At 36.3% G+C, this 27,204-nt stretch overlaps 1 protein-coding gene across 5 annotated transcripts in view; it reads right to left on the reverse strand.

The window, feature by feature from the left end:
• KNDC1 (kinase non-catalytic C-lobe domain containing 1) overlaps positions 1-27,204 on the reverse strand; it is a 61,329-nt gene that overhangs the window by 29,824 nt on the left and 4,301 nt on the right. For all 5 annotated transcript variants that reach the window (XR_010432312.1, XR_010432311.1, XM_064662988.1 and 2 more), the window contains exons 2-6: positions 26,430-26,628; positions 23,032-23,090; positions 6,490-6,636; positions 4,351-4,468; positions 2,971-3,992 (exon numbers count right to left, since the gene is read on the reverse strand). Coding sequence is in view for 3 of the 5 variants with exons in the window: in XM_064662988.1 (XP_064519058.1) it covers positions 2,971-3,992; positions 4,351-4,468; positions 6,490-6,636; positions 23,032-23,090; positions 26,430-26,628 (1,545 nt within the window). In the remaining 2 variants the exon portion in view is untranslated. The remainder of the gene's footprint in view (positions 1-2,970; positions 3,993-4,350; positions 4,469-6,489; positions 6,637-23,031; positions 23,091-26,429; positions 26,629-27,204) is intronic.

Consider the following 27,204-nt stretch of genomic DNA (forward strand, 5'->3'; position numbering starts at 1 on the left):
CATTGCAGTAGCCAGACAAAAGCAAGCAAGTATTTTTAGTAATGCTTACTAGCAGTAAAGCACACAACATTAAGAAGCAGTGTTGGAGTATCAGAAAAATACTGTCCACTGGAGAAGTACTGACAGGCAAGAAAAACTGTCTGTTCTCCAGAGTAGACAAGGTTGATCTTCAACCGGATGGGACTGGTATCGCACCTTTTCTAAAGAACATGAAATATTGAAAGAGATGCTAGACATATTATTCTAAAAGCTCTATATGCTGCAATCATGGCAATCTGTTATAGAAAACTAGTGAAAGAGCAGCACTGCAAAGCTTCTGAGGTATTTTCTATTTACCCCAGAAGATAGAAATCACATTAGCTGGGCCTTCACACTTGTGCTTTTGCAGTAAATGAACAAACTCTCAGACTTAGGTATTTGGTAAAATTCTGGCACTAAGAAATGAAAGGGAACTTGAGAGAGAGACATCAGTTGTACTTTTATCACATAAGGCATAGCACAGTATGGTTTTTCTTTTTTGCAATTGTCAGGTAACACAGAGGGAAAACCTGCTATGTTTCAGAAGCCTGAGGAATAAAATCTGTTTTCTAAAAGGAAAAAAAGAAGCTGAAAACATTAACCCCTTCCACTGTTCTAAGAAGACTTGTAATAGAGTCTGCAATACAGTTCAATGACTACTAAAAATGAATTACCTTCCTTCAGAAAACAAAGAAAAATTACCAGGCTAGAAACTCAGTGTTTCAGGAAGCTATTTCAGAAGTCTAGGTGTTGCTCACAGATATTAATATATTTAAAGGGGTTTTTTTCCTCCCTACAGCAGTTAAATAATCAAAGAAGATTTTATTACATTTGCTTTTTTAGTTCATTTTAAGACCAACAAGATTTTACTAAAGAGCATAATATTTTTATGTGCCAGAACTTGAAAAATTGCTGGAATCAATTACTAAAAAAGAGAATATAGAGCATGAGTCTATCAAACACTTCTTCTACTGAAAAGACAGCTGTAAAACTCTGATACCATAGAGAATCACCACCCTGCTGTCTTCCTTTCAGATTGTATATATCACAACACTGGTTACTAGGGTACCTGGAACAAGAGGTACCTTTTCTAATTCACTGTGATTGTCCCATGAATTCAGCAGGAGCAGGATAACTGTTGGAAGAACGTTTGGAAGAATGAAATTCTGTTCAGGCTGAAAGAACACTTCATTTAAATTGATGATTAAATATTTGAAGAAAAAGAGGATTTCAGAAGTATGGCAGAATAACCTGAAGACGTATTTTGGTTTATTTTCTGTGTGCCAATCTCAAGTGCTGCTGCAGGAAAACCAAACAGCTTTTAAATCATGCAAGAATTCTGGGGAAAATTATTTTCCTGATAATATCTTCATGTACCGAGAACTAAACTGTTGCCCTGGTAATCCAGTAAGGACAGAATACAGTCTTATTTCAACATTTTTTTTTGCTCCTTGGAAAAGAACCCCTATCTCTACACTTAATTTATGTTCACAAGTGATGGCAGAAAAAGATAAAAAAAAAGGATGCGTCTACAATAAAGGGATCGTTTCTCAGAGTCTGAAAAGAAGAATGCATTTGCAGGATTTAAAAACTAAATAAAGGATTTGATATGCATACAATGAATAACCCCCTCGGAGAGCAAAACCATGCCATGTGGTACTTATCCATAGCTACTATCCTCCTGAACTATCAATTTAATAAGTGTACATGCTATTGAGGGGAGAAGAGACAAGAAAGGGATAAAAGAAGGTAGGACAGAATCTTCAGTTTGCACTAATTTTTTTAGCTATGATGAACCAAAGGCTCTTTACACACTTGGCAATCATAGGTTACTGCTCCAGTGGAGGTATTCAGGCAAGGTGAAAAGAAGGATGGATAGAGATTGAATATAACCCTGGGTGCCAGTGCATGGGATAGCTGGAAAATGGGCTGTTGGGCAAAGAGAACAAGGCTGAATTGCCCATAGACAAGCAAAGAAAAAACCCAAGATCTTCACTTAAGCATAATTTCTGGAAACACAACGTGAAGTTTGTGCCGCTCATTTTTATCAAGCCACAGCAAGGCTGGAGAAGCATAAATCATCCTGCAGTTTCAGCCAGCAGCTCCCCTATCATGGGGATTGCTTACAACTCTGAGTGTGGCACAAGAGAAAACCATCTAGTCAGAGACCAAACTTGTCCACCCTGAGATACGTAATTTGAGCAGAGGAGACCATACTACAAAGATCTATCAACAAATTCTGGTAGATTCTCCCTCTCTCATTTGGCTATTTATAAAGACTAAATGCATGAGACAACATATTCATCATATTGTGCACATATTTGAATTCTATAATGAAATATACATAACAAACATAGAGACGGCAATTTAAGAACACAGAACAAATACAGCATAGGTACAATTTTCAGAAACTCAGATGTACATGTCAGATTTAAAAGAAAGTGGACTCTTTCACCTCCTGAAGCAGATGGGATACTGCCATTGATTCCAATGAGGTCAGGTTTACAGTCAGGAATTTTGCAATTTTCATAAGCACCTGGGAGGCTCACTTCAAGGCAGTGAACTTTATGCACTGACAGTAACATGAAGACTTAAAAATATACATATGTTTTGGTCATGGTTCTCTTACAAATGTAATCAACTCCTAAGTAATGCTGCTCTAACATGCTAGTGAGTATACTCCATTTGTAAAAAAAAAAATAGAAAAGTTTAAATGGAAGTTGATTTTGCAATACTATTAATTTCACTGCAGCACTTTTTTTTTAAGTAAAGAGGGAAAAAGGATCACCATATTTCCAATATTAACTCTTAAAGTGTGCAGATCAGCAAAATTCAATTTTCCAGGATGCTAAAGGGGACGAGGGGGGGGAAGAAATCACACAGTATTTAAGTCATCTCATCTCCACATAAGTGACTACAGCAACTATATAATGAAGACTTTATTTTTACTACCTGCTCATTACTTTTGATTTCTGAACCTCTGCCTCCACAAAGATTATCTTCATTATTGTTTGCACTCATTGCACCGTTGCTTAATTCTGGCGACCTAATTAGGTTTGATCCATGTCTGTTCCCACGGGGTTTTGTTGTTAACACTGAATCCATCTTGTTAAAATGTGGTACATAATTTTCATTTGACCCTTGAAAAGTTTCAGAAGAGTCTTCCAATGCCAGGTAATTGTCTAGCATTTTTGCTCCAGCAATTGACTGATTTGGGCCTTTTAGCATACCAGTCGGTTTTAGCATTTGACAGGTAGCACCAGAACAGTCTTCTTTGTGATCAGATGAAGCAAAACCTATCTTTTTACTATTAATAAGTGACACATGTTCTTCTAGATTCAAGCCAGACACCTGTGTGCATACACACGGAGCTTCTAAATGACGATCATCAACCTGGTGATTCTTTGGTTCTGTTTCTGGTGGACTACTAATAGCAAATGAATTAAGATTTCCCTTTGAAAAAGCAACCTCATTATTATTGTCTAGAGGTAGTAACTCTTGTGTTAGGAAGTTATTTTTCCTAGCTAGTGGTCCACTGTTGGTTACAGAAGTAAAAAAGTTATTTGTCTCTGCAGGTTCAAGTGGTAGCTTTGGAAAGGTTTTAATTTTTCTCAAAGAACCTTTCTTAAAAATGCCATCTCTCTCCAGGTCAATAACACATGATTTTATATCCAAAGCAACACTAGCAAAGCTGTCAGCATACATTGCATGTTTATCCTCTTCTTTGCTCTTTTTAGTTTGAGTTGCAAGGTGAGAATGTTGAGTTTTGTCATTATCCAGATCAATCTGCGTTTCCTTTAAACCACTTTCTCTGGCAGTCACCATGGTAACTACAGAAGAGCTGTTATGACAGGTAGTCGTCACATCTTCCACTGCAGACGAATCACCTGCTATGTTGCTTTTCTCATTTGAATACAATTTAGATCCCAAGCTTCTCTGACACATTCTTCCCTTCCACATGTTATCACAGACATCTAGATGAAAAAAAGCAGATGTTTATATTAGATGTGTATTTAAACCTTCTAATCTTTCCTAGTAAATCTTTGTATTGCTTTTTCTGCCACTGCTGTTATGTATCTTCAGTATGTTAAACAAATTAACTATTTCTAACAAGTCACTTTGAATCATAAGGGACAATCTAAATATATTAACTATGTTAATTAAGAGTTGTGTGTCCCCTGCTCCCCACCCCCAACCTACAGATATTTAATAATGACTTTTTGAAATCTAGAAAGGAACCTACAACAGGAAAGCACGCAAACATAGTCTTTTAAAAATCATTATATATGTCAGGCAATCTAAAGTTCTAGACTAAATACATTTTAAGGTTACCTTGAGAAGCACCAAATGATTCAATTGAAAGAACTCTTCTTCCAACAGCAGACAGACTTCGACAAATATTACTTGATGAAGCAATCTTCATTTTTTCTTCACATAATGACAAAATGCTCTAGAGAAAATTAATGTTAAATATTTAATAATGAATAGATTTGTGAATTTTGACTAAAGCGAGTAATGTTAACTCCCACACTACATTTGAATTTATACTACACTACACTGGAGGTCTTTCTTGCACTATTCATTATACTGTGTGTTTCTATTATGTAGTTGAATTAATTTCTCGGTTTTACCATGGGCTATTATGAAATCATTTAATACAGTTCAAGTTTTAGCCTACAGTTAGAACACCAAGAACAACTGATAAAAATTATCTCGAATGCTATTCTTTATGAATAACATACTGAAAATGTAAAAAGCTAGCATTTAGTACTTTTTTAAACATGCAGTGATTCACTTGAATTGAGTGACATGGGCAGGATGATGAATGTTACTGAAATTACATTAAAAGTAAACCCCACATCTTTTAAAAACTGCAAAATACAAATATCTAGAAAGCATTAGAGAAAGCCATCTTTATCAGATCACAAGAAGTAACAGTATTTCATATCTCTAATCTCTAGCCTGAGCACGATTTGATGGCATTAGCACTGGTCTCACACACAATTAACTACAGATATTCACACATTTAAAAACCTGTCCTTTTGGGCAGGAAGCAGAAGAGAGCTGCCTTTCCAAATGCATCCCACCATCTCCTCACACAGCTCTGAGGAGATGCTCTTCCCCATTAACTTACTCAACTGCTCTTCTGGTATTGTGAGTGGAAGGTGCTGTAGGTTCACACACTGGAGAAAGGAAGGACAGGAAAAAGGGAGCCAGGACTGTGCTGGAGTCCAGCGAAATGCCTAGGAATGCCTATGTGTTTTCCCTCCATAGAGCTCCCCCAACTCCATTCCAACCAAGAAAGTGCCCAGTGGAAAAGGAACAGAAAAGAACCTACTCACAAAGTGATCTTTACATATTACCCTAGACCAACCCTGACACACACTGTTTTTGGGTTGGTGCAAGTAGTCAGCAATAGCTGACTGGGAGTTGATAGAGAATGCTATACAATCCTTCCTCTGACTGTGCTACAAAGTAAACTAATAAAAATACAGCAGCTGATCAAGCAGGCTCCATGTCAGGTACAGTCTCCTGTCTGGGCAGTCCTCAATTGGGGAGCCAATACTTTTTGCTTTATAAAAATGAATCTATTAATTCTTCTGTTGCAGCACTCTTTCTGCAATGTATTGATTACAAGTGCCAAACCATTTAGTATATACACTATCAGCTCAGGAAAAAGAAAAATCTACAAAAAAACCCCACAGACAAGTAGATAGGACCGTTCTGAAGTAGAAGAATTGAGCCCAAGAAAAGTCACATCGGACAACTGTTATTCTATGGCTACATTCTCAAAGTCTGCAAAAACATTAAAGCAAAACTTTCACATATTAATGTGAAATAATGCTCTATTAGGTAACCAACAGAATATAAATTCTTCGAAAACATCAGCTTGAAGAATCCTATACAGTTTCAAATTATTTCTAACCAAAGGTAAACTAAGAGGCTAAGTGGAATAAAATACAAAATCAAATAAAGATATATAATGAAATATTACTAAGTTTTTACATATTTACATAAAAACAACTTAGTAGTAATGCTTTGAACAACACTGCTTTGAACATGCTAAGGAACAGAGGTTTCCCGTGGCATGTCTCCCTCCATCCTCTTCTTAAATGCAATCCAATCGTCCTTCAAACTTCACAGTATAATGCCTGTGCTCTTATTTCTAATGATTCTCTCCTTGTAAACTAAATATTAAATGGGAAGAAACAGTTAATGAAATATTTAAGTCCACCAGCGTATTCACCCAACCCTCTTAAAAAAATCAAAGCACTGTCAAGCATCTACATCATCTTTTCAGTTTGTCTCCATTAGAGCAGGAAAAAAAGATTAATTTCTGCTGAGTCTGGAAAAACCTCAGCTTTCTTGCAAAACCCGAGCATATCAAGACCATCTCTCTGTTAATGAGAACACATACAGAAGTATTTGTCTAACTTTTTTTAAACAGAAAATTATGTAGGGCTGTTTTACCTCAATATCTGGCCTATTTTCAGGATTCTCTTCTTGCATTTGTTCCAGTAGAGTGTGCAGATCTTGGCCAAATTCTGATTCTGTCTCAGGTTCTACTATATATTCTATTGCTGCTTTCAGTGTTGCACCCAAAGAGTAGATGTGTGCCTGCATGAAGTTTAAAAAAAAGACATTAAATATGCTACCAATTCTCTCTCTTCTGCCACCAAAGCTTCAAGATCACACAGGACACAGTTTACACTGTTTTCAAATTTAATTTACAATGTAACAGTTTGCTGAAAAGGCGGTCTAATTTAAGCAGGAGGAACAAAACCAGTTTGAGTCCTGCTTTGGGGGATATACTTGTTGCGAACAAAAAGAAAAAATCTTGTGGGGTCCAGCTAGTACTTTTTTTTTCTTCCTCATCAATAATCAGTATTACATGTATTACATCAGCCTTCAATTAAACATAAAACTCAGACTTCTGTGTTTGTGCAAGTATTAACCTAGAAGCATGCTGGGAGATCGAAGTGACATTCCTCTTAGCAGAGAAACAATATATTAATTTGACAAAAAGCTTTATATATAGCAATATTTTATAAGTGCTATCAAGCATAAAGAAAGCGAGCAGAAAAATTACAGCATAATACCACTTGTTTCTGGAGACACTAAAGAATTTTAAAAAATATTCCATGTTTGCCACCTCTGCTTTTCTTAAAGTCCACATCCGTGTGATGAGCTTCAATAAAAACGGCGGTGAACCAGTAATTTTTTAAAATCCAGTGCTAATGCAACAGGTTTGCCATAAAACACCTATCTCTTAATTTTACAAGTATTCTGCTTCTTTGGAAAAAACCAAAAAAGATTAGGAAAAAAAAAGACCTTCTTAGATCTTGCTTTAGTGGTAATGGTAATTTATCCATGATGGCCTGTATTTTATGTTCCCCTCGGAGAACACAATTCAGTAAAATTTATAAGCAAGCTTTTAAGTCCAAGTTTGTGTAAACATTTCAATGGTGATGCAGTATCACCAGGAATTCAAGTGCACTGAACACTGCCCTCTCAGATTTACAGATACATACAAAAATAAAATAATTACTATACTTGTACACTAAATCTGGTTGTATAAATGCATTTGCTATATGCTTTACTATTTCTTATCCTAGAAAGAAGACTGACTTGAAGGTTAAAAGTAATTTCCTCCCTCCGCTCACCCCCTAATTTTATCATTAAGGTGTGCTTTTGTCTCTAAAATGTATGAAGGGGAGGTGACTTGTTCCATAGGTATGCATATATATTTACTTTCTAGGGAGTAAAGGCACCACCACAAAGGGTGCAACACCACCTCATCAGGAAGTGCCATGTGTATGAGGTTGTAGTTTGGACAAATCCACTTCTCTGCCCTCCTCCATGCCACCTCCAAATTGAGAAAGCATAAACTAGTGCTGACTGCTGGCTCTGAAGCCTTGATTTACCTTTGGGACACATCAAGATTAGGACAAAGGTCAGAAAAACAAACTATATGTCATCTGATCTAAAAAGAAAACAAATGTTTTCCAAAGCAGTAATTTCAATCTCAAGTTCTTCACTATTATACAACTTCATCATTAAGCAGAAGAGGTAAATGAAGATTTTTGTTTTTCTTTTGAAAATCTCAGAGAAACTAAAACAGGAACTGTTATGATTTTTATTTTAGTTTAGCAGAAGAATGAATGTTGTTCACCTATTTCAAAAGCAAGGGTTACTTCCCCCCCGGTGCCTCTCCCTTTACCACATGAAGCTACTATAACCCACTCAGTGGGAGCAGCCCTACTGAACTACACCCTTGACAGACCAGAATGTTGGTTTCCTTTTCTGGTACGATAAAACAGATTATGTTAGCAAAAGGGCACAAAACTATGAAGTCTGAGCAAATAGCCCACTAAAAAGGTGATGGAAAAATTTATTTCTTCAGTTACCACTACTTTTACCCATACTTATTTCATCTGCAGGAACTGAACTCCACCCTAGATTAAAAGAACCACTCACAAATGAAGTACAACTCCTATTAATAAATGTTTAGAGCTTGATGGTTTACAATCCACACAAGTTAACTTGCTATATATAAAACTAGCTAGGTAAAAATTAGCACTACTATAAGCCTGCTCAAGACTGAAGGCCTGAAGAGATAACCGGCTGTGAAATAAAAGATTAAACAAAAATCTAGATTTACATACTTTATTTCACTTGGTGGAAGAAATTTAACCAAAATTCCTTCCCCAAAAGGAATTTATGATTGTTTTAAGGTTTTTTTTGCAGACTATTTCATAAGCTTTTGAACAGTGAAGAAGTGTACAGTGTAGAACTTATTCCTTGATTTTGACATTAAATACTCTGTTTCAGTAAGCTATGCCATTTTGCATTTCTCACTGGACAACATAACAGAAAACTGAACATAAAGTTAAAAAAGAATAAGGAAACAAGGACAAACTTAAAAATATAATACACCTCTATTTAAAGAACCTTTTGTATAAATGTGTTATTGTACTGGGCAGTTTAATATTCTTGATATTAGCAAGTTATTCCACGTATATTTGATATGATCTGCAACAAATGACTTCACCTATGTTCCACAAAATGACTATTAAAGAAACAAAACAATCACTCCCCTAAGAACTGGAGGGAAAAAACCATACTGCACGAGTTATGAACATCTGCTACACAGACCAAGACAAGTTAGATGAAATTATGTCATGATAGTGTGGGGACACTTTCGAATTCTGAACAGAATAACCTCTCAAGTGAAAAACTTCTGAACAGAATAATCTCTCTCAGTGAGAAATTTTTAAGAATTCAAGTATTTACTATAATACAGAAAAATTGAATACAATTTCATGATGTTCTCCAAAAGTGGGACAGAAAAATAAGGAGCTTAAAGGCAACAGAAGAATTGGCTTTTACAAATTTTCTTCATCCACACAAGGATGGATGCAAACATTATAGGATATAGGAACAAGAAGGGCAGAGCAACATATTACCTCATCCCACTTTTTCCAGTTAATAATTTCTGTTCACAGTGGGGTATAACTCATATCCCCTAGTCTGCCTTTAAAAGCACAAGTGTCTGACATGCAAGTGGACAGGCTTTAACTCCATTTTCCTGTCCTGTTTTAATGAAGTTCACTGCATCTTTTCTTGTACAAGAGAAAGGTCAGTCTCATATTGAATAAAGAAAGACTTTTACCTCCCCACACAGAAAGTTGTTTTGTTGAGATACCTCCTTTCCTTTGACATGCAGGAAAGCTAGTTTTGAAGGTGGTCATTTTAAGTATAGCTTGTAATTAATTTCTATGTTAAAACATTTATTGGGAATTTCAAATGCAGCTCTTTAATCAGTTTCCTGAGCTGGCAGTATTCATGGTTAATGTTACCTGAAGTCTGTCAGAACTGGAGGAATGAGAAAATGAGTTTGTGATCATCCACTAGGTGGGGCATTCCCCCAGTTAATGCATCAAATCTCCTTCTACTTATCACACTGTTTAGGCTCAGGAAGAAAATTTCACTTTCTGGAAAAGGAGAGGAAGCTGGATATATGTAATAAATAAGGCAAATTCTTAAGTATAAAATACATAATGCTCACTAGAAGTGACTGCTCTCAGTGAAAACAATCTCACAAGCAAGCTAAGGATTTTTCAGTATGCTCTACGGAGGGTAACAATTAGGAAAGGACAGCAAACTACCTTTCTTTTTTTTTTGGAAGACCAGCCAGAACTGGTACTGAATGTTATTAAAGAATTAAGAGAGCTTTTTTCCCCTAATTTCTGAAAACAACCCCAAACAAACCCACTACCACAAAAACTCAGCAAAACAAACCAACAAAACCCACCACACAAACAAAAAACAAACCAACCCCCATCACCACCACATGCCTCAGTTTAAATCTATATTAAATCTAGATAAGGAGAACAGCTTTTGAATTATAGGCATTTTGCATTACAGGATAATAATATTAATAGCTGATAAATAGGATGCATTTCCAGAAATATCCAAAAGAAAAAAACCAAATAACTCCAAGGCAATCTCTTCACAATTCCTAAAAAGGCTTTTAAGTTAAAGATTAAATGTCACTTGTTACTAAAATACATAAACCATGTCAGCAATGCTGCCCTACAGTATCAGCTTCAAAAAGGACAGGGGGAAAGGAAGTCACATTAGGAAACCAGCTCTTCAGATTTGGTCTTAGAGAGTACATATACTCTTAGCCCAAAGTTAGCAAACATAACAAGAATTGTAGGTAAATCATTATTGTAGGCCATCACGGAAATAAAGTGCTCTTTAAAAATCACAATGGCAACACAAAAAAAAGAAATTTGAAAAGAGTCACAAGTCGATTTGAGGTCCTTAAACTCTTTCTTTCAGCAACATGCTAAGGGAGGTCATGTATTTCAGAGAAAAATTTGAAGGTCATAATCATACAAGTAGCTTCAAATCAAAATAATTTTTAATACTAGATTGATTTTCAATTCACAAAAAGACACAAGACACACACACACACAAAAAAAGATAAAAATTCAAAAAGTGAAAATATTACATTTTTTTAAAATGATCAGGCTGTACTGGAAGCACTCACCAAAGGAGAGGGCAGCTTGTGCCATCAGAAATTTTAAATTTTACATCATGATTGAAATACATTCAAAAAAGCTTCTATCAGATCTAATCAAAAGTTATTTGCTTTGCTGCATGCCATTTTATGACCAAAGCAAGTGAAATCAGAGAACAGTAATGATCCACTCCAGTTTTAAAATCTACAAATCAAAAGATCGGGAGAGGAAGTAGAAGCTCCAAGTCTACACACAGACCATGACAGAGGCATTGTTGTTTTACTGCTTGACAGGGCTAAAGAACTAAACTTCTCTAGGAACTCATACTTGCAGACAAACACTGCAGAAAAAAGTTGACAAAAGAGCTTTTGAATAGTGACTGCATAAGCATTTAGCATATTGCAATTACAGATAATGACCATTTATATTTTGTATTGAGATTTCTTTGAGTTCAGAAATGTCTTCTGAAGAGCTGAAAAAGAAAGACCATAATACAACTAGTATTTTCTGAAAAGTATTTCTGACTAAATGACAACCTACAGGAATTGTGTACAACAACTCTTAGTTTTGACATTCATATCTGACCTTTATTTTACCTTGCAGATTTTTCTTTTTTCTTTTTTAATTGAGATTGCACAGATATAGATGCTTTCACCTTTTCACAATTCAAAGCATTTAAAGGTTCCGCAAATGAAAGCTTCAGTCTGGTTATAAAACATAAAGTTTTATAAAGAAATCCAAGGTAATGCTTGCGAAAATTACTACTGGGAGAAAACATTTAATATTTACCCATGTCATTTTTCTATGTAGTCACTCTAAAATGTACTGTTTTTACGCACAAGACAGTAATATTCTTCAGCAGAAAAATGAAAGGGAAATAGTCCTATTACTTTTAATACTTTCCTTCATTACAAAGGGACTTAATGCCTTCCTGCGTAACTGTAATTACTGGACGGTGCTGTGTTAAATATTAGCTTTATATTCATTTGGCACACTGAATGCATAAATAATTAGTCTGCAGAATGTGCTAAAAGTGCTAAACCAGTGCAAACTATTCACAAAACACATACTCTAGCTTGAATTCGTAGCAAACGCTGGAAGAACATTTTCCACCAAAGCTGTAAGTGCCATTTGTCCCTTCTACCTACAGTTCACTTCATCTGAAAAAACTCTTCCCCAAAAAACTTCTAAAAAAAAATTGGGACCAAAGGCAGCTACAGGTCAGATTTTCTCACAGCCAAAGTTTGCAGGTATTTCAACTCTTAAATTGCCTTTTAATTTACCTAATAAGTAAGTGAAAGCTTTCAAGTTTTAATACGTTTTTAGGCAAACATCAGGTCATCAGTTTATATCACAAAACACAAGCAAGGCTTCACACACACAATCATCTAAAAAGCAATACAACAACATAAGTAGGGGGGCATCAGGCAGCTGGTTGAGGGAGGGGGATTGTCCTGCTCTGCTCTGCACTGGTGCAGCCTCACCTTGAATATTGTGTGCAGTTTTGGGCACCACAATGTAAGAAAGACAGCATCCAAAGGAAGGCAACAAAGGGGGAAGGGCTTTGAGGAGTAGTCGTATGAGGAGCAGCTGAGGGCACTTGGTCTGTTCAGCCTGGAGAAGAGGAGATTGAGGGGAGACCTCATCGCAGTTACAACTTCCTCATGAGGGGAAGCAGAGGGGCAGGCATTGATCCCTTCTCTGTGGTGACCAGTGACAGGATCCACGGGAATGGCCTGAAGTTGTGTCAGGGGACGTTTAGGTTGGATATTAGGAAAAGTTTCTTCACCCAGAGGGTGGCTGGGTGCTCGAACAGGCTCCCCAGACAAGTGGTCATAGCACCAAGCCTGACAGAGTTCAAGAAGGGTTTGGACAATACTCTCAGGCACGTGATGTGACTCTTGGGGATGGTCCTGTGCAGGGCCAGGAGTTGGACTTGATGATTCTTGTGGGTCCCTTCCAACTTAGCATATTCTGTGATTCTGTGAAAATCTAAACACACTTGGAAAGAGCATGTATCAGACACAATACAGCTGAATGTTATCTAGTCCCTGCATTTTACTACGTTATGGTTTCTTGTGACCTCTGTTTATATCATTCAGTTTGAACTGAGGAAGACTACGTAGTACATCAACCTAATCCCAGTTTTATAGTTGTGGATTTCTTGTCTCTAATGATTCATGACAACTGTTTTATCTCCATGAATTTGTCTAAGCTTTATCCACACTCAACCTTTTTGCATCTATGCTTTGCAGCAAGGATTTCCACAGCTTACTGCATAAAAAAAGTAGTATTTCGTCTTTTTTAAGTCCACCCATGTACATCTTATTGTTGCCACTTACTTCATTTATGAGAGCTGACAAATAATCACTCCATGGCTGCTGTCACAGTACACTCCACAGATTTCTAGCAGAGATTCTCCCTCAGGGCATTCTCTTCCAGGCTAAAGAGTATTACTTGAATTAAAAGCCTTCATAAAAGAAGCAATTTCACCATCTGGTCCTGGAAATTTATTTTACTGCTGATTTTGTCAGGTTGGTCACAAGTCTGTTCTGATACTCTTACTTGAGCCAAATTTTTGATAATTCCCCATAAAGAAGATTTGCAATGTATGAACCTACTGAAGATCCTACAAGATTAAAATGTGTTCAAAAAAATTAAACAGTTTTTCATAGTTTTTCAACTATGGCTTTCTTGAAAAACTCTTCTGTATCTTGTTCATTTGCAAACATTGCAGACTTTGGGCAGCAATTATGTGGTTTGACAGATTTGAAAAAAATCAGTTTTTCAGTCTTTTGTAAGCTTTTTTGCATACTTTTTGATAAACCTCAGTTTGGTTTTTTGGGTTTTTTTAGGTCTTTTTTTGACAAGAGATATTGTTTAAAAAAAAAAAATCTTACAATACATTTATAGCAGTCTCTGTGCTACCTGCAAACACTATTGTAACAACAATAGATTTTGGCTTTTCATATGACTATGTTGACTGCTGTCCATAGACTCATTTAACACCATCAATAATTGTAATCAGTTTAAAAAGCAATATTGTCAATTCAGAGCTACACCCAGCAAAGACAAAAAAAAAAAGAATACAATTTTTTAAACTGGACCTCAATATAGTTTCAAGAAGCTGTTACCTTAACTACTGTAGTGAAGACAAATATATCTTAAGCCACTGACAGTGGAAGTCATGTGAAGATGAATACACACAGAAGCTTGACCAAATTTAAACCATGCTATTTTTATGAAATTACTCATGTGTTTGAAGGGTGAAGACACAAATTAAGAACAGGTTTCTTACAGTTCCATCCCACTTTCACTTCCATCCCCTTAAGCACTAAGATCAGCACCCCGACACAGATGAATAGCACATTAATTGACTCCTCTCCTGCATGATTGCAGAAGTATAATTATGACAGGTAAGGAAGAACATTGCAATAAAACTGTTGAAGACCTCAGAGGTTAGATAGAAGTTACTCACATTCGTCTTTAAAGCTTCTTGAACAATGCTATTTTTTTTAAACTCCCTTTGAAACAGAGTTTCATGTGTCACAGCTCTCATTATGATTTATCAGCCATTAACCTCCTTACTTTTAAGTTACCTGCCATAGGTAATTCATTTATCACTTAATTAAGCTAACACAATTTATTCCCTGTAGGCATAGAAACTAGGAAGCCTGAGAAACAGTTGGATGCATGCTGAGCAGACTGGTGCTGTCTTCTCTCAACTGTGTAAGATGTTTTTCATTTTATGGCAAATATGATGTTATTCTTAGTTACTGAAGTTTTTTATTTAAAAAAACTATATTCTTTTAATCTTAAACCTAAGAGACGGTGCCTACTGGTAACGTCTGTCACTCTGAGTAATGCATTCACACCCTTCTGTATTGAGGAATACTCATTACACATTTTGGAGCTAAAAAACTGAATTGCTACACTTTCACTTAAGAACACTATGGGCCAATACACCAGAATAGCATCCCAGTTCTTTTACCATGACATGAATCAATGACATCCACACTCCTCCTTTAAGTATTAATCTATGTAGATTTTTTTTCTCCCCTCCCACCCCCCCATAAGGAACATATAGGATGAAATGCAAATGTAAAAAGCTGGCCAAACTACTCTGAACTTACCTCACTTGATAATGTCTTCTTAAGATAACATTCAAAACACTACTTTTCACAGAACAGCTGTAGGTGACAGAAACAGCCAATGAATATGTGGCTCTCATTGTATATATCAAGAATGTAAACAAAAGGATTTTTTTTTTTTTGAGGGAGTAGAGGTTGTGGGCTGGTTTCAGTTTGGTGGGTTTCTGTTCAGCTTGATTGTTTCATAGGGAAGTGTTTTCTGCAGGGGTAAACCTTATTCCTTCTCTACTCAAGCACAGAAGTCATATTCCAGCTAAGAGAAAGGAGGAGAGGTTTGGTTGGGTTTTTGGTTGTTTTGTGTTTGGGGGTTTTTTTGGTGTTTTTTTTGTTTTTAAACTTGGTGAAATGGCTCCAATGTTCGAGAATCCTGTAGCATATATATATACACTGAAAAATTTATACAAAATCTGTAACAAGGCTATATAAGAATACTTAAGTCACAATCAATGAATGTCCCAGAAGATATTATTCTCAGCTTCAAAAGCATGTTCTCTATTATTCCTCTAAGGTTTTTGGAAATGCTGTAACTAAGGAGAGTGATATGTGAGTGACAACCATTTTGTCACAATCCTGAAGGCTCTGTTGACTAAATCTCCACAGCCTAAGATGATAACTCTACGACCATCCAATTCACAGTGAAAACTGAACTAGTCTTGAGATTTTATCTCAAGAAGAGATTAGGAAGTCAACCATTCTACCATACTTTTAAGTCAATTGATTTCAAAAATAGTGGCATTTATGGATGTTCTCATATGCTGGTGAAATAGCTTGATTTCAGCTCATGGAAATGGTAAAAAATTATTTTCATTATTCCAGGGATTATAAGGTCTCCAGATTCAGTGTAGCAATGATCTTTTAGTGAGCTGAATATCCATGTAAAACAGGTATTAAACTAACAAAAGAGAAATCTTCTGATATCAAGTAACGGTAAGGAATAATTCTGCTGGTGGTCTCCATGTTGCCTTTAAGAGTCCAGTCTTAACATTTCAACAGCATTGCCAATCATTCTAATGAGTATATGACAGAAATAAGTGCAGAGGGCCAGAGAAAATTAAGTAGGACCAGTATGATGGTGAGTCCACCAAAGAAATGAGTTTGAATGGGCAGCACTAGAAATAGATAATGATACCTGGACTAAAGAAGACAACTTCATCCACAGCTGAGGAGGTATCAGTACTAATCCGAAGAGTTTATGTGAAAGAAGCTGGAGACAAACAACTGATCCAAAACATTTGTGCATCTTTAGCATTAAGAAGCCTAGAATTTTATGACACCACACAAATCTAACAGGAGAAAACCATCTGTTCTCTTTTCCACCGTTTTTTTCTCATGATGGAGACCATCTGCAAATTTATCAAACACAGCCCCTCAGGCTTCTAAAAGAGTGAACTTCAACTACTACAAGAATCAACTGTTTTAACACAGAACACAAAGTCCTCTGTTCACTCCCAACCTTTTCCTCACAAAATCAAAATTCTTAAAATGAGATGCTTTTGTACATCAGGGGATAATCTTCATTAATCTTGGGGAGAATATGTATCTTAGCTTTAATAATGCCTTTTTATAGGAATCTTATGGTTGAGTAAGGAAGAAACCTAAAATTCTCTATATTTTCATTGACCAGATTACTTGTACAATCATTTCTCTTTTGAGGACATTTTTGTGCCTAGAGGACAGACTATTTCCAACAAAAATATAAGCCAGTCTGAAAAGCTGTTTCAGATTTAGAGGAAAATTGTAAAAATACTGGCAATATGCTCAAAAAAGCCTAGAAAAGAACGATACTACAACTTCAGAACTAAGTAACCAGATCTAAGTTTTTGAGGCAACCAAATCATAAACTTTAAGATATTCTAGGCATTAAAAGAAAACAAACAAACGAAAAAGACTGCTGAAAAGAAAACATCCATTGGCCCCATTCTTCCATTTGTTAATTTTGTATAAAGCAACTAAAGGCTATTACTTGCCCAGTACTAAATTCCTGAAAGAAATCTCAACTGGGACGATGATATAAAAGCAAGAGCAGGAGGATTCCATTCCTCTTCTATAGCACAGTAGAGGCAGAGGTAGCCAAATGAAAGTAATTTATTTTTGTCACTGAGAGAAAAAGACAGCTTTAAATAACACCCAGAAGATTGAATGGTTTAGACTATAGGAGGAGATAAGTTACCATTTGCTGATGACAAGCCTTGCTGCTGTTAGATAGAATTAGTATCAAGGGGAGGCTACATTAAACTAAGGGAAACAGAACTCAAGAAAAAAGGCACTAGGTGTTTCAAAAGACTTGCTTCCCTCGTGAGATAAACACAAACCCAAAAACCCCTCTAGGAGAACATACAAAAAGTTTTCTTTTTTCATCTTGCACCGAGAGCTAAAGAAAGAATAGAACAATAGAAATAATCTCACAGCATTCAAAGCTACTACTTTAAAAGACCAGGAAAGTCACAAAGAGAAAACTTCCTTTATACCTTCTGCTGTTTTGATTTGAGAGAAAGATGAAGGCTTTTACATTTAGTGAAGGACCAACAGCTGAGACATGAGCACTAGATTAGTAATGATCAGCTATTGAGAAATACTGCAGCATCAAACTGTCAGCTCGGTTTTCTTCAGTAGGATCGACATACATACATATCTATATACACCTACTCTGGAGAAGAGTATGTTTCATTTGGCACTTCAACCCAAGTATTTATATGCATTTGTATGTATATGGTATATATCAATCAAACTGCCTTGTCACGTTTCCTAGGAATAAGCAATATGAATCTTAATTTTTTAGTTTCCAAAAGCAATGTACCACATTTTAGCTTGCCTTTTCTATTTGTGTTAGTTATACCACTTTGTGTAGATTTGTTTCTTTTTAAGGTTGCTGAAACACTTGGACATTTTTTATATAATATAAATCAACTACAACCCACTGAGAACTGCAAGTTGACAGCCACGACATTTGAAATAAGACAGGCAGCATTCAGCCTTTTCTGAGTCTGATTCTCTCCCAGGTGAGAGATTAGCATACCCTATTCCTGCCCTGATAGGTAAGAGTAAGAACAAATTCTAGATGGGAAAACATTCTTCCCTTCTCTATGCACTATTTCCTCCTTCTCTTCAAGGTAGTATTTAACTCTAACTGCTTCAGTTCTTTAATTTTTGAAAGCTTTTAATGCTGCTGCACTGAGGCTTCTCAACTACTGTATTTTATCACCTCTAAATAATAAGTCATTAACAGAAGCATTAGCCAGTCTTCTTCAGATTAAAAAAAAATAAATATCAAAAACCCAACCAACACTAGGCAGACAAGACTGAAAATTCACTGATTTCTGTTACAGAGGTTCACTAGAAAAAGCCAAACTGAATAGCCACATTATTAAAAGATTATAAATGCAACTTCACACACAGCAGACACTGGTCCTTCATCTCACTGAAAGCTCATATCTTAGAAATGTGGGGTTCCACATCAATGAACCTCTGTGTCAGACTCAATGGCAGTTTTGTGATGCAGACAAATAGCTATTTGAAACTAGTTTGAGATAGCCAATGTTTTTAACCTGAGGCAATCTTGTATTGTAGTGATAGAAGTAAGGCTATTAATGAACTCACCAATATTTAACTATTCCTGTTGAGCCTCCTGTTGGTCAAATTTCACAAGTCTAGCACTGTATTGCCCAGGGCAACAAAATTAAATATGAACCATTTTCATCAGGAAAAACGCTAAAGCTCTTCCTATCTAGAGGAAACGATCAGGTCAAATTTTAAAAGGAGCCTCAAACGTATTTCTGCATCTCAGTCTCAGTGTTTTTCTACAACAGAAAAATTCACATTCTTTGCTGCTCTCTACAGTAGTATATGAGTAAAACATTACAAAATTACAGGCTAGTCTTTATACTCCATCTGTTTGTAACTGATTTCTAGCTCAAGATTCAATGAGAACAAAAGCATGGTCAATACTTGCTATAGCAAATTCAGACACAACTTCCAATTTAGAGGAAAAGCAGAAAGTGAAATCTTTCCATCAGCGCAGGCAAGTGACAGCTTCAGTGATCTGAAAACTTTTACTGAGCCCAGTCACATCACATACCTGCATCTGCATGAAGAATAAATGTGCAAATGATAATAAGTGTACTGTACAGAAATTCACCCTTTCTTTGGAGTTACAGTATGGTTTACAACTCTAAAGTTTACGTCCTGTTCCCTCTATTTGAAGCACCAATTCTTAATAGTGCAGTTACTAGGACACAAGTAGTGTCCTTGTCTGTAAGGAGAAGCCTGTAAGGAGACGGCAAAGTTGGAGGAAAAAAATTAACATGAACAGATACCCAGGAGATTCTCTGTTTCATTTCAATGCTGTCCTAGAGACCAACAGTACCTGCTTGACTGCCTTTCCGCACTCACACTGTGACAATGCTTAAACCTGGAAGAGGAGGACATAACAGAACTGCCCTATTCAATGCCACTCCAACCACTCAGCAACACAGTGATTTCAAGATCCCTTGAGACTCTCAGAAACTACAATCCTTCCTCCAACCCCACAAGCTGGAACTGCAGCAGCACTAAAGTCACTAGCTGGAAAGTCAGCCACACTTCACTCTTGGCACCGAAAGCCCCTTTCACAGCTAATTCCTTCTTAACCATGTTTCTCTCTAAAAAGTCTATTCTACATCTGACACTGAAGCTGACAGCTCCCTGAAGGGCTAGTTTTCACCTTTCTGCTCTCAACAGTAACTAAAGTTGCTGTTATTATTTCCACTTTACAAATGGAGAGCAAGGCGCAAGTCTAAAACAAACCCCATGAAATCAATTACTTTTCAGTTCTCTGCATTGTCATTCGGACAAACCTTTAGACCTCTTGCTATTAGAAATTGCAACTAGAAACTGAAATTTTTAATAGTGTTGTTTCAGACATCAGAATAGTAATGCATTTCAATTTGTTTCCTGTGTCTGTTACCCTTGTGTGCTTGTGAGTGCCAGCTAAGTTTAGTAACTAATTAGGCTGGAGTCACAATTCCATTAGAGGTCTGGATCAGTAATTCACCAAGCAGGAAACAAAACATCTCTTGTTGAAATAACTGTAGCTTTAATTGACAGATTTTTTTAAAAAAAGAGTTTAAAGAGGAAGAAGTCATCCAGTAGCCATACAAACCTCATTATGCTTCCACATTAGAAGCTACAAAATAGGTCACACTCAAATCGAGCGAAACCTCTGGCTGACACAACTATTTTAAACCAGCTGAACTTTGACATTGGAATAACAGCTATCAAAGACCATCCTGAACATAATTAGTAATTCCAAAACTAAGTTCTTCTCTTTATATTGACATTGGACAGTTTCAATACAAACACTACTTTCCATTGTTCTAAACAAAGCACAATAAGCAGCTGCAAAAACACTCCTTTGACAAAGAACAACCGAGTCACGTCACTACCAAGGAAGGAGCAAGTAGTAACACATAAGACTTGATGCCCCCGTAAAAAGGGCAGCTTACTGGAATAGTACAAAGAATCTTGTAATACTGAGAAAGCACAAGGGTCCAGGGTTTCCTCAGGGAGATGTATAGAAAGCAATGCTATTCTGCTATTGCACAGTAGGAGGTTACAATGAGGTGAGGGTATAGACAAAAGTTATCAATACCTTTGGAAAAGAGAACTTAGAAGTATTAACACCAAGAAGGAAACAAGCAGCTTGGAAAGATTATAGTATTATAAAACCCTTGTAACAAGTATATAAGGATTAAACCATTGTAGGTCTTGGAAACTGCAAAAGCAAAACCAAGCAGAGATCAGAGTGGAATCTTTGGCAGAATTTGGTCTGGTACTAAAGAAGTTAAAAATGCAACTAAACTCTACAAATGGTAAGAGGTAAAACAAAAAATTCCACAAATACTCTGAATCCCACTGCTGTCTGACAAAATGCACACAAATCCCAGAGCAAACCAACACATCTCTGCCTCAGTGCAGGGGAAAGCCCTCACTTTTCAGTCTTGTACATTGCTTTAAGATGGTCGGTGAAAAACAGCTGAGGCAACAGGACACTCACAGCACTGCTCTCTCTGCATTGCAAGGCTTCCCACCTCGCTAGATCAAGAAACAGTAGCAATGTACAGAAATCAGAGTACCTTACCCCACTTCACAACACACAAGGCAGAGCATGTTGCCTTCCTTCCACACAAATGTGGGACTTTTATATATCTTCATTGACCTTTGCAAAAAGAGTAAAAGGGTCAATGTTCAGAGCCACTCCTGACTCAAACAGCTTTCACTGACTGTCTAATCGTTTGTGCTGTGCTTGGTACTGGGATTCACTGGCACTTAACAGGCTGGTAAGTACTACTGAAAGAGTTAAATAATAAATCTGTGCACAGATAAGTTTTATCCAAGAAGGATACAATGGCCTTGTATATCATACAGAACTAAAACTTCAGGTCACTTAGTTTTCCCACAGCCTTCCCAAATTCCTATTTCTACTTGTGCCATCTCCTTGGTCTTTGAACCTCTTTCAGTGTATCTATTTGCTATATGCATACCAGTTCAGCAACTCCTAAGGGAGGAAAAAGGATTGGGGGAAATAAAAGTTTGCCAAAGGAGCAAATAGTTCCACAAATCTTTTAAGTGTTTCTGTGTCAAGTCTTGGAAGCTTGATAAGGGATGGAGAACATATTTATGTAGAATCTTAAGTCCAGCTTCAGAAGCACAACAAAAAGAAAAAAACCCCCCAAAAATAGTTATCTTTGGGTCTTTTTTTCCTTAACTGCATCTGAATATAAAGGCTACTACAGTTATCAAGTTTACATGCAATGCAGGCCACCTCCAAAAGATCCCCAACTTGTACTGGCTCCCTGTCCCCAAAAACAGATTCCCCACAAACCAGCATGAGGGTGACAGGGAGATTAAGGACAAATCACTGGAGCTCTGCTGACCTATACAGACACAGTAATAAAGCATAGCAATGGAGAAATGTTGCATCTCTAGCCTTCAAAGACTGCAGTACTTCATATTCTATTATACTACCCTTCCTGCCTTATCATTCTCATTTTATATGCAGTACTTCACACTTCCAAGGTCCACTTCTCCTCCTCCTCCCTTCTGTCCACTCCCAAGAAAATACAGAGAACTATAAATGTGACTAGGAAGGATATAACTATGAAAAGCAAAAGGTATTTGTGTTGAACTATAAAGAACCAGATTTTTTTTACATACCTTGAATTGAATGTGTTGCTAATCAAAGCATTTGAATTATCTAAGAATACATGCCAGAAAAAACAGCTTATTAAGAAAAAGGATATTAAGCAAGCAAGTGCTCCTGCAGCATGCAATGAGATGGTTGACTTGGGAGGCTAATGAATTAGTATAAACAATTTAAATCTAATTTAATTTAACAATGTAGAGCATTTGTGCATTGCAAAGCAACAGATAGTAATTTGTTTCTTCATTAAATCAAAGATAAAATTGCTGATTACCCTTCCCTGAACTATTTTATTGAAGAGGATGGCAAACAAATTTTATATTTAGTCATAAAAGTTCATGACTAGTCCCCAAACAAGCAAATGTAACCAGTGAAGGATACCAGTGAACATAATATAGACCAGCTGTGGTTTAGGGCAACACATTATTCAGTCAAAACAGATTCTCACATTTTAGCAGTTAGTAAGCAAATGTTTATACAGAAAATATAGCATTTTAAGTTTAATTTTTATTTCCACAAAACATATCTAAACAGCACTATTTACTATTCGCCAACTTTAAAAGTCTTATGTTAAGAATGCTAAGCATTTGGTACTGCCAGAAGTACTAAAATTATTAACTCCCTCTCTATTTTACAGATAAATTTATAAACTTGCCTCAAAAGTGTTACCGGTGATATCAAATTCTGGTGGAACAAAGGCACCCTCTGGATCATCTTTGGAAGTAAAAGAAAACATGTCAGATTAGAAACTAGTAGTCTTACTTGTTTAAAAAAAAAAAAAACAAACACAAACCAATTTGATGATACAAATTTAATTATACACTCACATCGGATACAAAAGAAACAGTGTATAGCAGTATTTTGGTTCATTCATATTTGATATACAAAGAACTTGTTATCTATGTTTCTACTACTGCAAGTAAAATAAATTGCTCTTTTCAAACTTTCTGCAAGAAGATACCATAATTTTCCTACTAAGAAACAAAACAGATTAAACACCCACAAAGAAATAAACTTAACATGTCTAGCCACTTCTTGCCTTCAGACATTTATGTCTGGACCAAGTTATCACCTTAGCTGGTGCGGCTCAGAAGTCTGATTTGATTAATGGAACACTTCCATTCACTATTTTCCACTGCAGACCTGGGTGATAAGGGTTCAAGCAGCAAAACCAATCTGAACAGCTAATTGCCCCTTCATCTACAGGCCAGCTTAGAACTCTGACCTTTCTGTTTAGTTTGTTTTACTTACGATAAAAAAGTTGAGGCAGCAAATTCCATATGCACATGTAGCTTAGCAGAGAACTGAGCTACTGCAGCAGACAACTCTGAGTGAAGATGTTCTTTTCTTCCTTCTACCTCTTAAGAGAGACTGATGTTGCTGCTGCATCCAAGCAGGTATGTAGTATCACACTGTACTGATGTCACCAGCATGTACCGATGAACCCGGTACAGAACACCACGGAATTAAACAAGTGGACGACTGAAAACCTACTCTTCACATACTTATTTGACTCACCTAATCCATCCTTTTGAGAAGCTCAGTGGATGACTGACATCATTTGCAAGCAAAAATTATGTTTCCCTTCTCAGCAAGGAGAAAAAAATAGTATGCTCAGAGGCATGTGCTCATAGCTTTAGGTTTAATAGAACTTTTGTGCCTGTATTTTAGAAATTAAATGCAAAGCTCTTACTGTGAAGACACTAAACTGAGTTATATGGAAAAGACTATTAGAGAGGACTTTTTTTTTTACATATTCATATATTGCAGCTACATGGCACAGCTGACTATCCAGATGCTACTGACTGATTTACAGCTCCTTATGATGTTCCCAATCCTATTTTTCCACTGAAAAGGAGGGGTGTCTAACTAATTTTGTATTCCTTACCCACCCCCCACATTTTTTCCTGATATTTCAGGAGGAGGGGGTGGGAAAAAGGGGAAGGGAACTAACAGACAGATGTTTTGTCTCCTCCTCTTCCCCACCTGCAGACTTCTGCACCTTTTCATCTCCATGCTACCTTCTCCCTTTCTTTCCATAGAACACTTTAAAGGCTGTACAAGCATACAACTGTTATCGCTGGTACAGCTCACTGTACTCTTCTAATATAATGTTTACAATGGAAATTTGTTTGATCTCAAGAGACAAGAAAATATCAGACCTCTTGGCAGAACATCCTATTGAATGTTTGTCACTTTAGCTCCACAGAACCTGCAGGAAGCAAAGCTTGCTGCTAAAGCAGAGATGACAGGCTGTTCACTTTCCCTTACTGGCAAGCAAATCCAGAGGTTATAATTTCCTTCTGGAAGAGTAAATCCATAGGCAACAACTACAAGGAAGTAAAAAGGACAACCTCCCCAAGTGCCTATCTAACAAACTATATTTTAATCAAACAGTAACAAGATCTGAGGGAAATAGAAAGAGCCAAAGACACAGTGAGTGGAATGTGTGAGAGAGAAACAGAATATAAACATAACCTTTTGCATTCCTAGGGAAAATACAACGTTTTTAAAATGAACTAATAAAAAGTCTCTTCCTTAGAGATGAACACGACTTCAGGGAACTAAATTTTTGTATATTTGCTTTGCATAGGAATTTGTTATCCCATATTTTAAGCACTTGAATACAGCAAATTCCTGGATCAATTGTTTGCCAGCTATTCAACTAGACTAAAACATTTAAAAAGAAATTGATTTTTTCTTTCCCAGCTGCAAGCAAAGATCTTAGATGAGGGTCATTTTTCATTCACTAGATTTATTCTCTTCGACAAGTCTTTCATATATCCTTGGCTTGTACAAAGCCAGCTTCTTTTTCTTTTTTTAATTTCGAAGTACAACAAGCTCCTTAAAATAAAGAAAATTGATTCCACATTACCCTATTAATATGAAACTAAAAGTTGACTCTCATATCTTTGAAAAATTTAACAAAAAAGAAACATCAGAGTAATTATGAAGACACATTTTCATCTTTAATAATTAGACTTTATTAAGTTATATGTTTATTTGAAATACCATCTTTAATTCTAAAGAAGGCAACAAATCTTCATTTGTTGCCATGTCACCTTACCTGATTTTTATGTAATATTTTTTAAAATACTGTGATGTAGATTTTGACTAAAATAACAAACACTTATTCTGACATGGATTTAAAAATAAATTGGGTTAAAGAAAACACAATAAAAACTTGAATAGTGTGTATAGAGACTAAAATGGTTCTCCTAGTTATGAGTTGACAATTTCAGAAGTACCATCAAATAAGAGCTGTTTGGGTTTTTTCTGTTGTTTTGTAAAATCATTAATAGGCTCAAGATCCATCATCTTGAAATGGATCATGTGAGAAAGGAACAGCAACAATAACATGCTTTTTTGTCTATGCTAAAACCGAAAGTTTTTTAAAGTTAAGTATCCCCCTGTTCACTGCTACAATACCTGAAGATCTTACAGCTACTCCATCCTTCTTTCTAATATTAAAATTAATTTCTCAGTCAGTTTCCACATTTGCTGAGACTAAAAATCATGACTCAAAAAAATAACCCCATTCTTTATTCAAGGGAAAGCTCTAAAAAATAATAAAAAAATAAAAGGCCCTTACTGAAGCGAGAGCTCTCCTTTTTAACAGCAAATGTGCACTAGAATTGCCCCATTCTTTACGCTCACAATCACCAAGATACACTGAATATCAGCTTTCTATAGAAATAGAACATATCTATAAAATTAGAAGATCTGGAAAAGAGTAAGGATGTGTTTTACACAGGTAAAGACTTGAGCACAGATACACAAATACATAATCTACAGTGTTTGAAATGGACATAAATAAGATATCTCTAGATAAGTCTTAAAATAACTAAGAAGAATTTTCTAAGCAAACTCATAACAGCCCTTGTTCATCAAAACTGAACATGTAGTTTCATATGGACCTATACACACCCACTCCAATTAAGTTTTTATCTTTATTTTAATTATCTTCAAAATAGAATGCAATATGTTACTGCAGTTTCTCACTATAACTTTCCATAGTTCTAAAACAAATAGCCTGGAAACACAAATACTTACCACTGAGCTGTTCCATGAAGCATACATTGCCATTGGTGTTAAAAGCCAAAGTGTCAGGAGTGATGCAGAGTGTCTGGAAGATTGCAGAATGGGCAATGCTCTTCAGAGAATGGCAACACTCCAGGCAAATTGCCCAAATATCTTGCTCAGTAAGACAGCTATCCCGCAGTGACAAAATATCAGCAAGGGACACATTCTCCTGCCAAGACACGAATTAATAAATTACCCTGGATTTCATGACACTACTTTGTATATCATAGATTACATTTGACACAATTGGCTACAAGTAATGTTTCCAGCAAGTTCTCAGACTTTCTAGGACACTGATTAACACCCCAAGAAATACCAAGTGCACCTTTGCTCATAACACAGAGTGTTTTAAGAAGCACAGTTAACTTGAACAAAGATATCACAGTATGCTAATATGAAGTTATTTAAGTTATTTACTATGGGAGATCTGAAAGTAACATAAACGTTGCATCACAGTTAGTGAAACAGACCATTTGGAGGTGAAAGTGGAGAGACTGTGTTAAAACATTTTGTTTCATCTATGTCTCTCTCAAGCTCTCCCAGGTGCCTTTACATAAACTACTTAAAACTTCTCTTCACAGCACTTCTCCCTATCACCTGTGATCGAGGAAAAAGTACCCTCTCATTAGTCTGTCTTAAGCATGATGCAGTTATGAAGCTTAGTGGTGTAGACCATTTAATAAACATTCAAAAGCCAAACATGCCATAGGAAAACTGTTCTTATACTTTGACTTAAAATCACTTC

The sequence above is a fragment of the Pseudopipra pipra genome, chromosome 8 (genome assembly GCF_036250125.1).
Source record: "Pseudopipra pipra isolate bDixPip1 chromosome 8, bDixPip1.hap1, whole genome shotgun sequence".
NCBI lineage: Eukaryota > Metazoa > Chordata > Aves > Passeriformes > Pipridae > Pseudopipra > Pseudopipra pipra.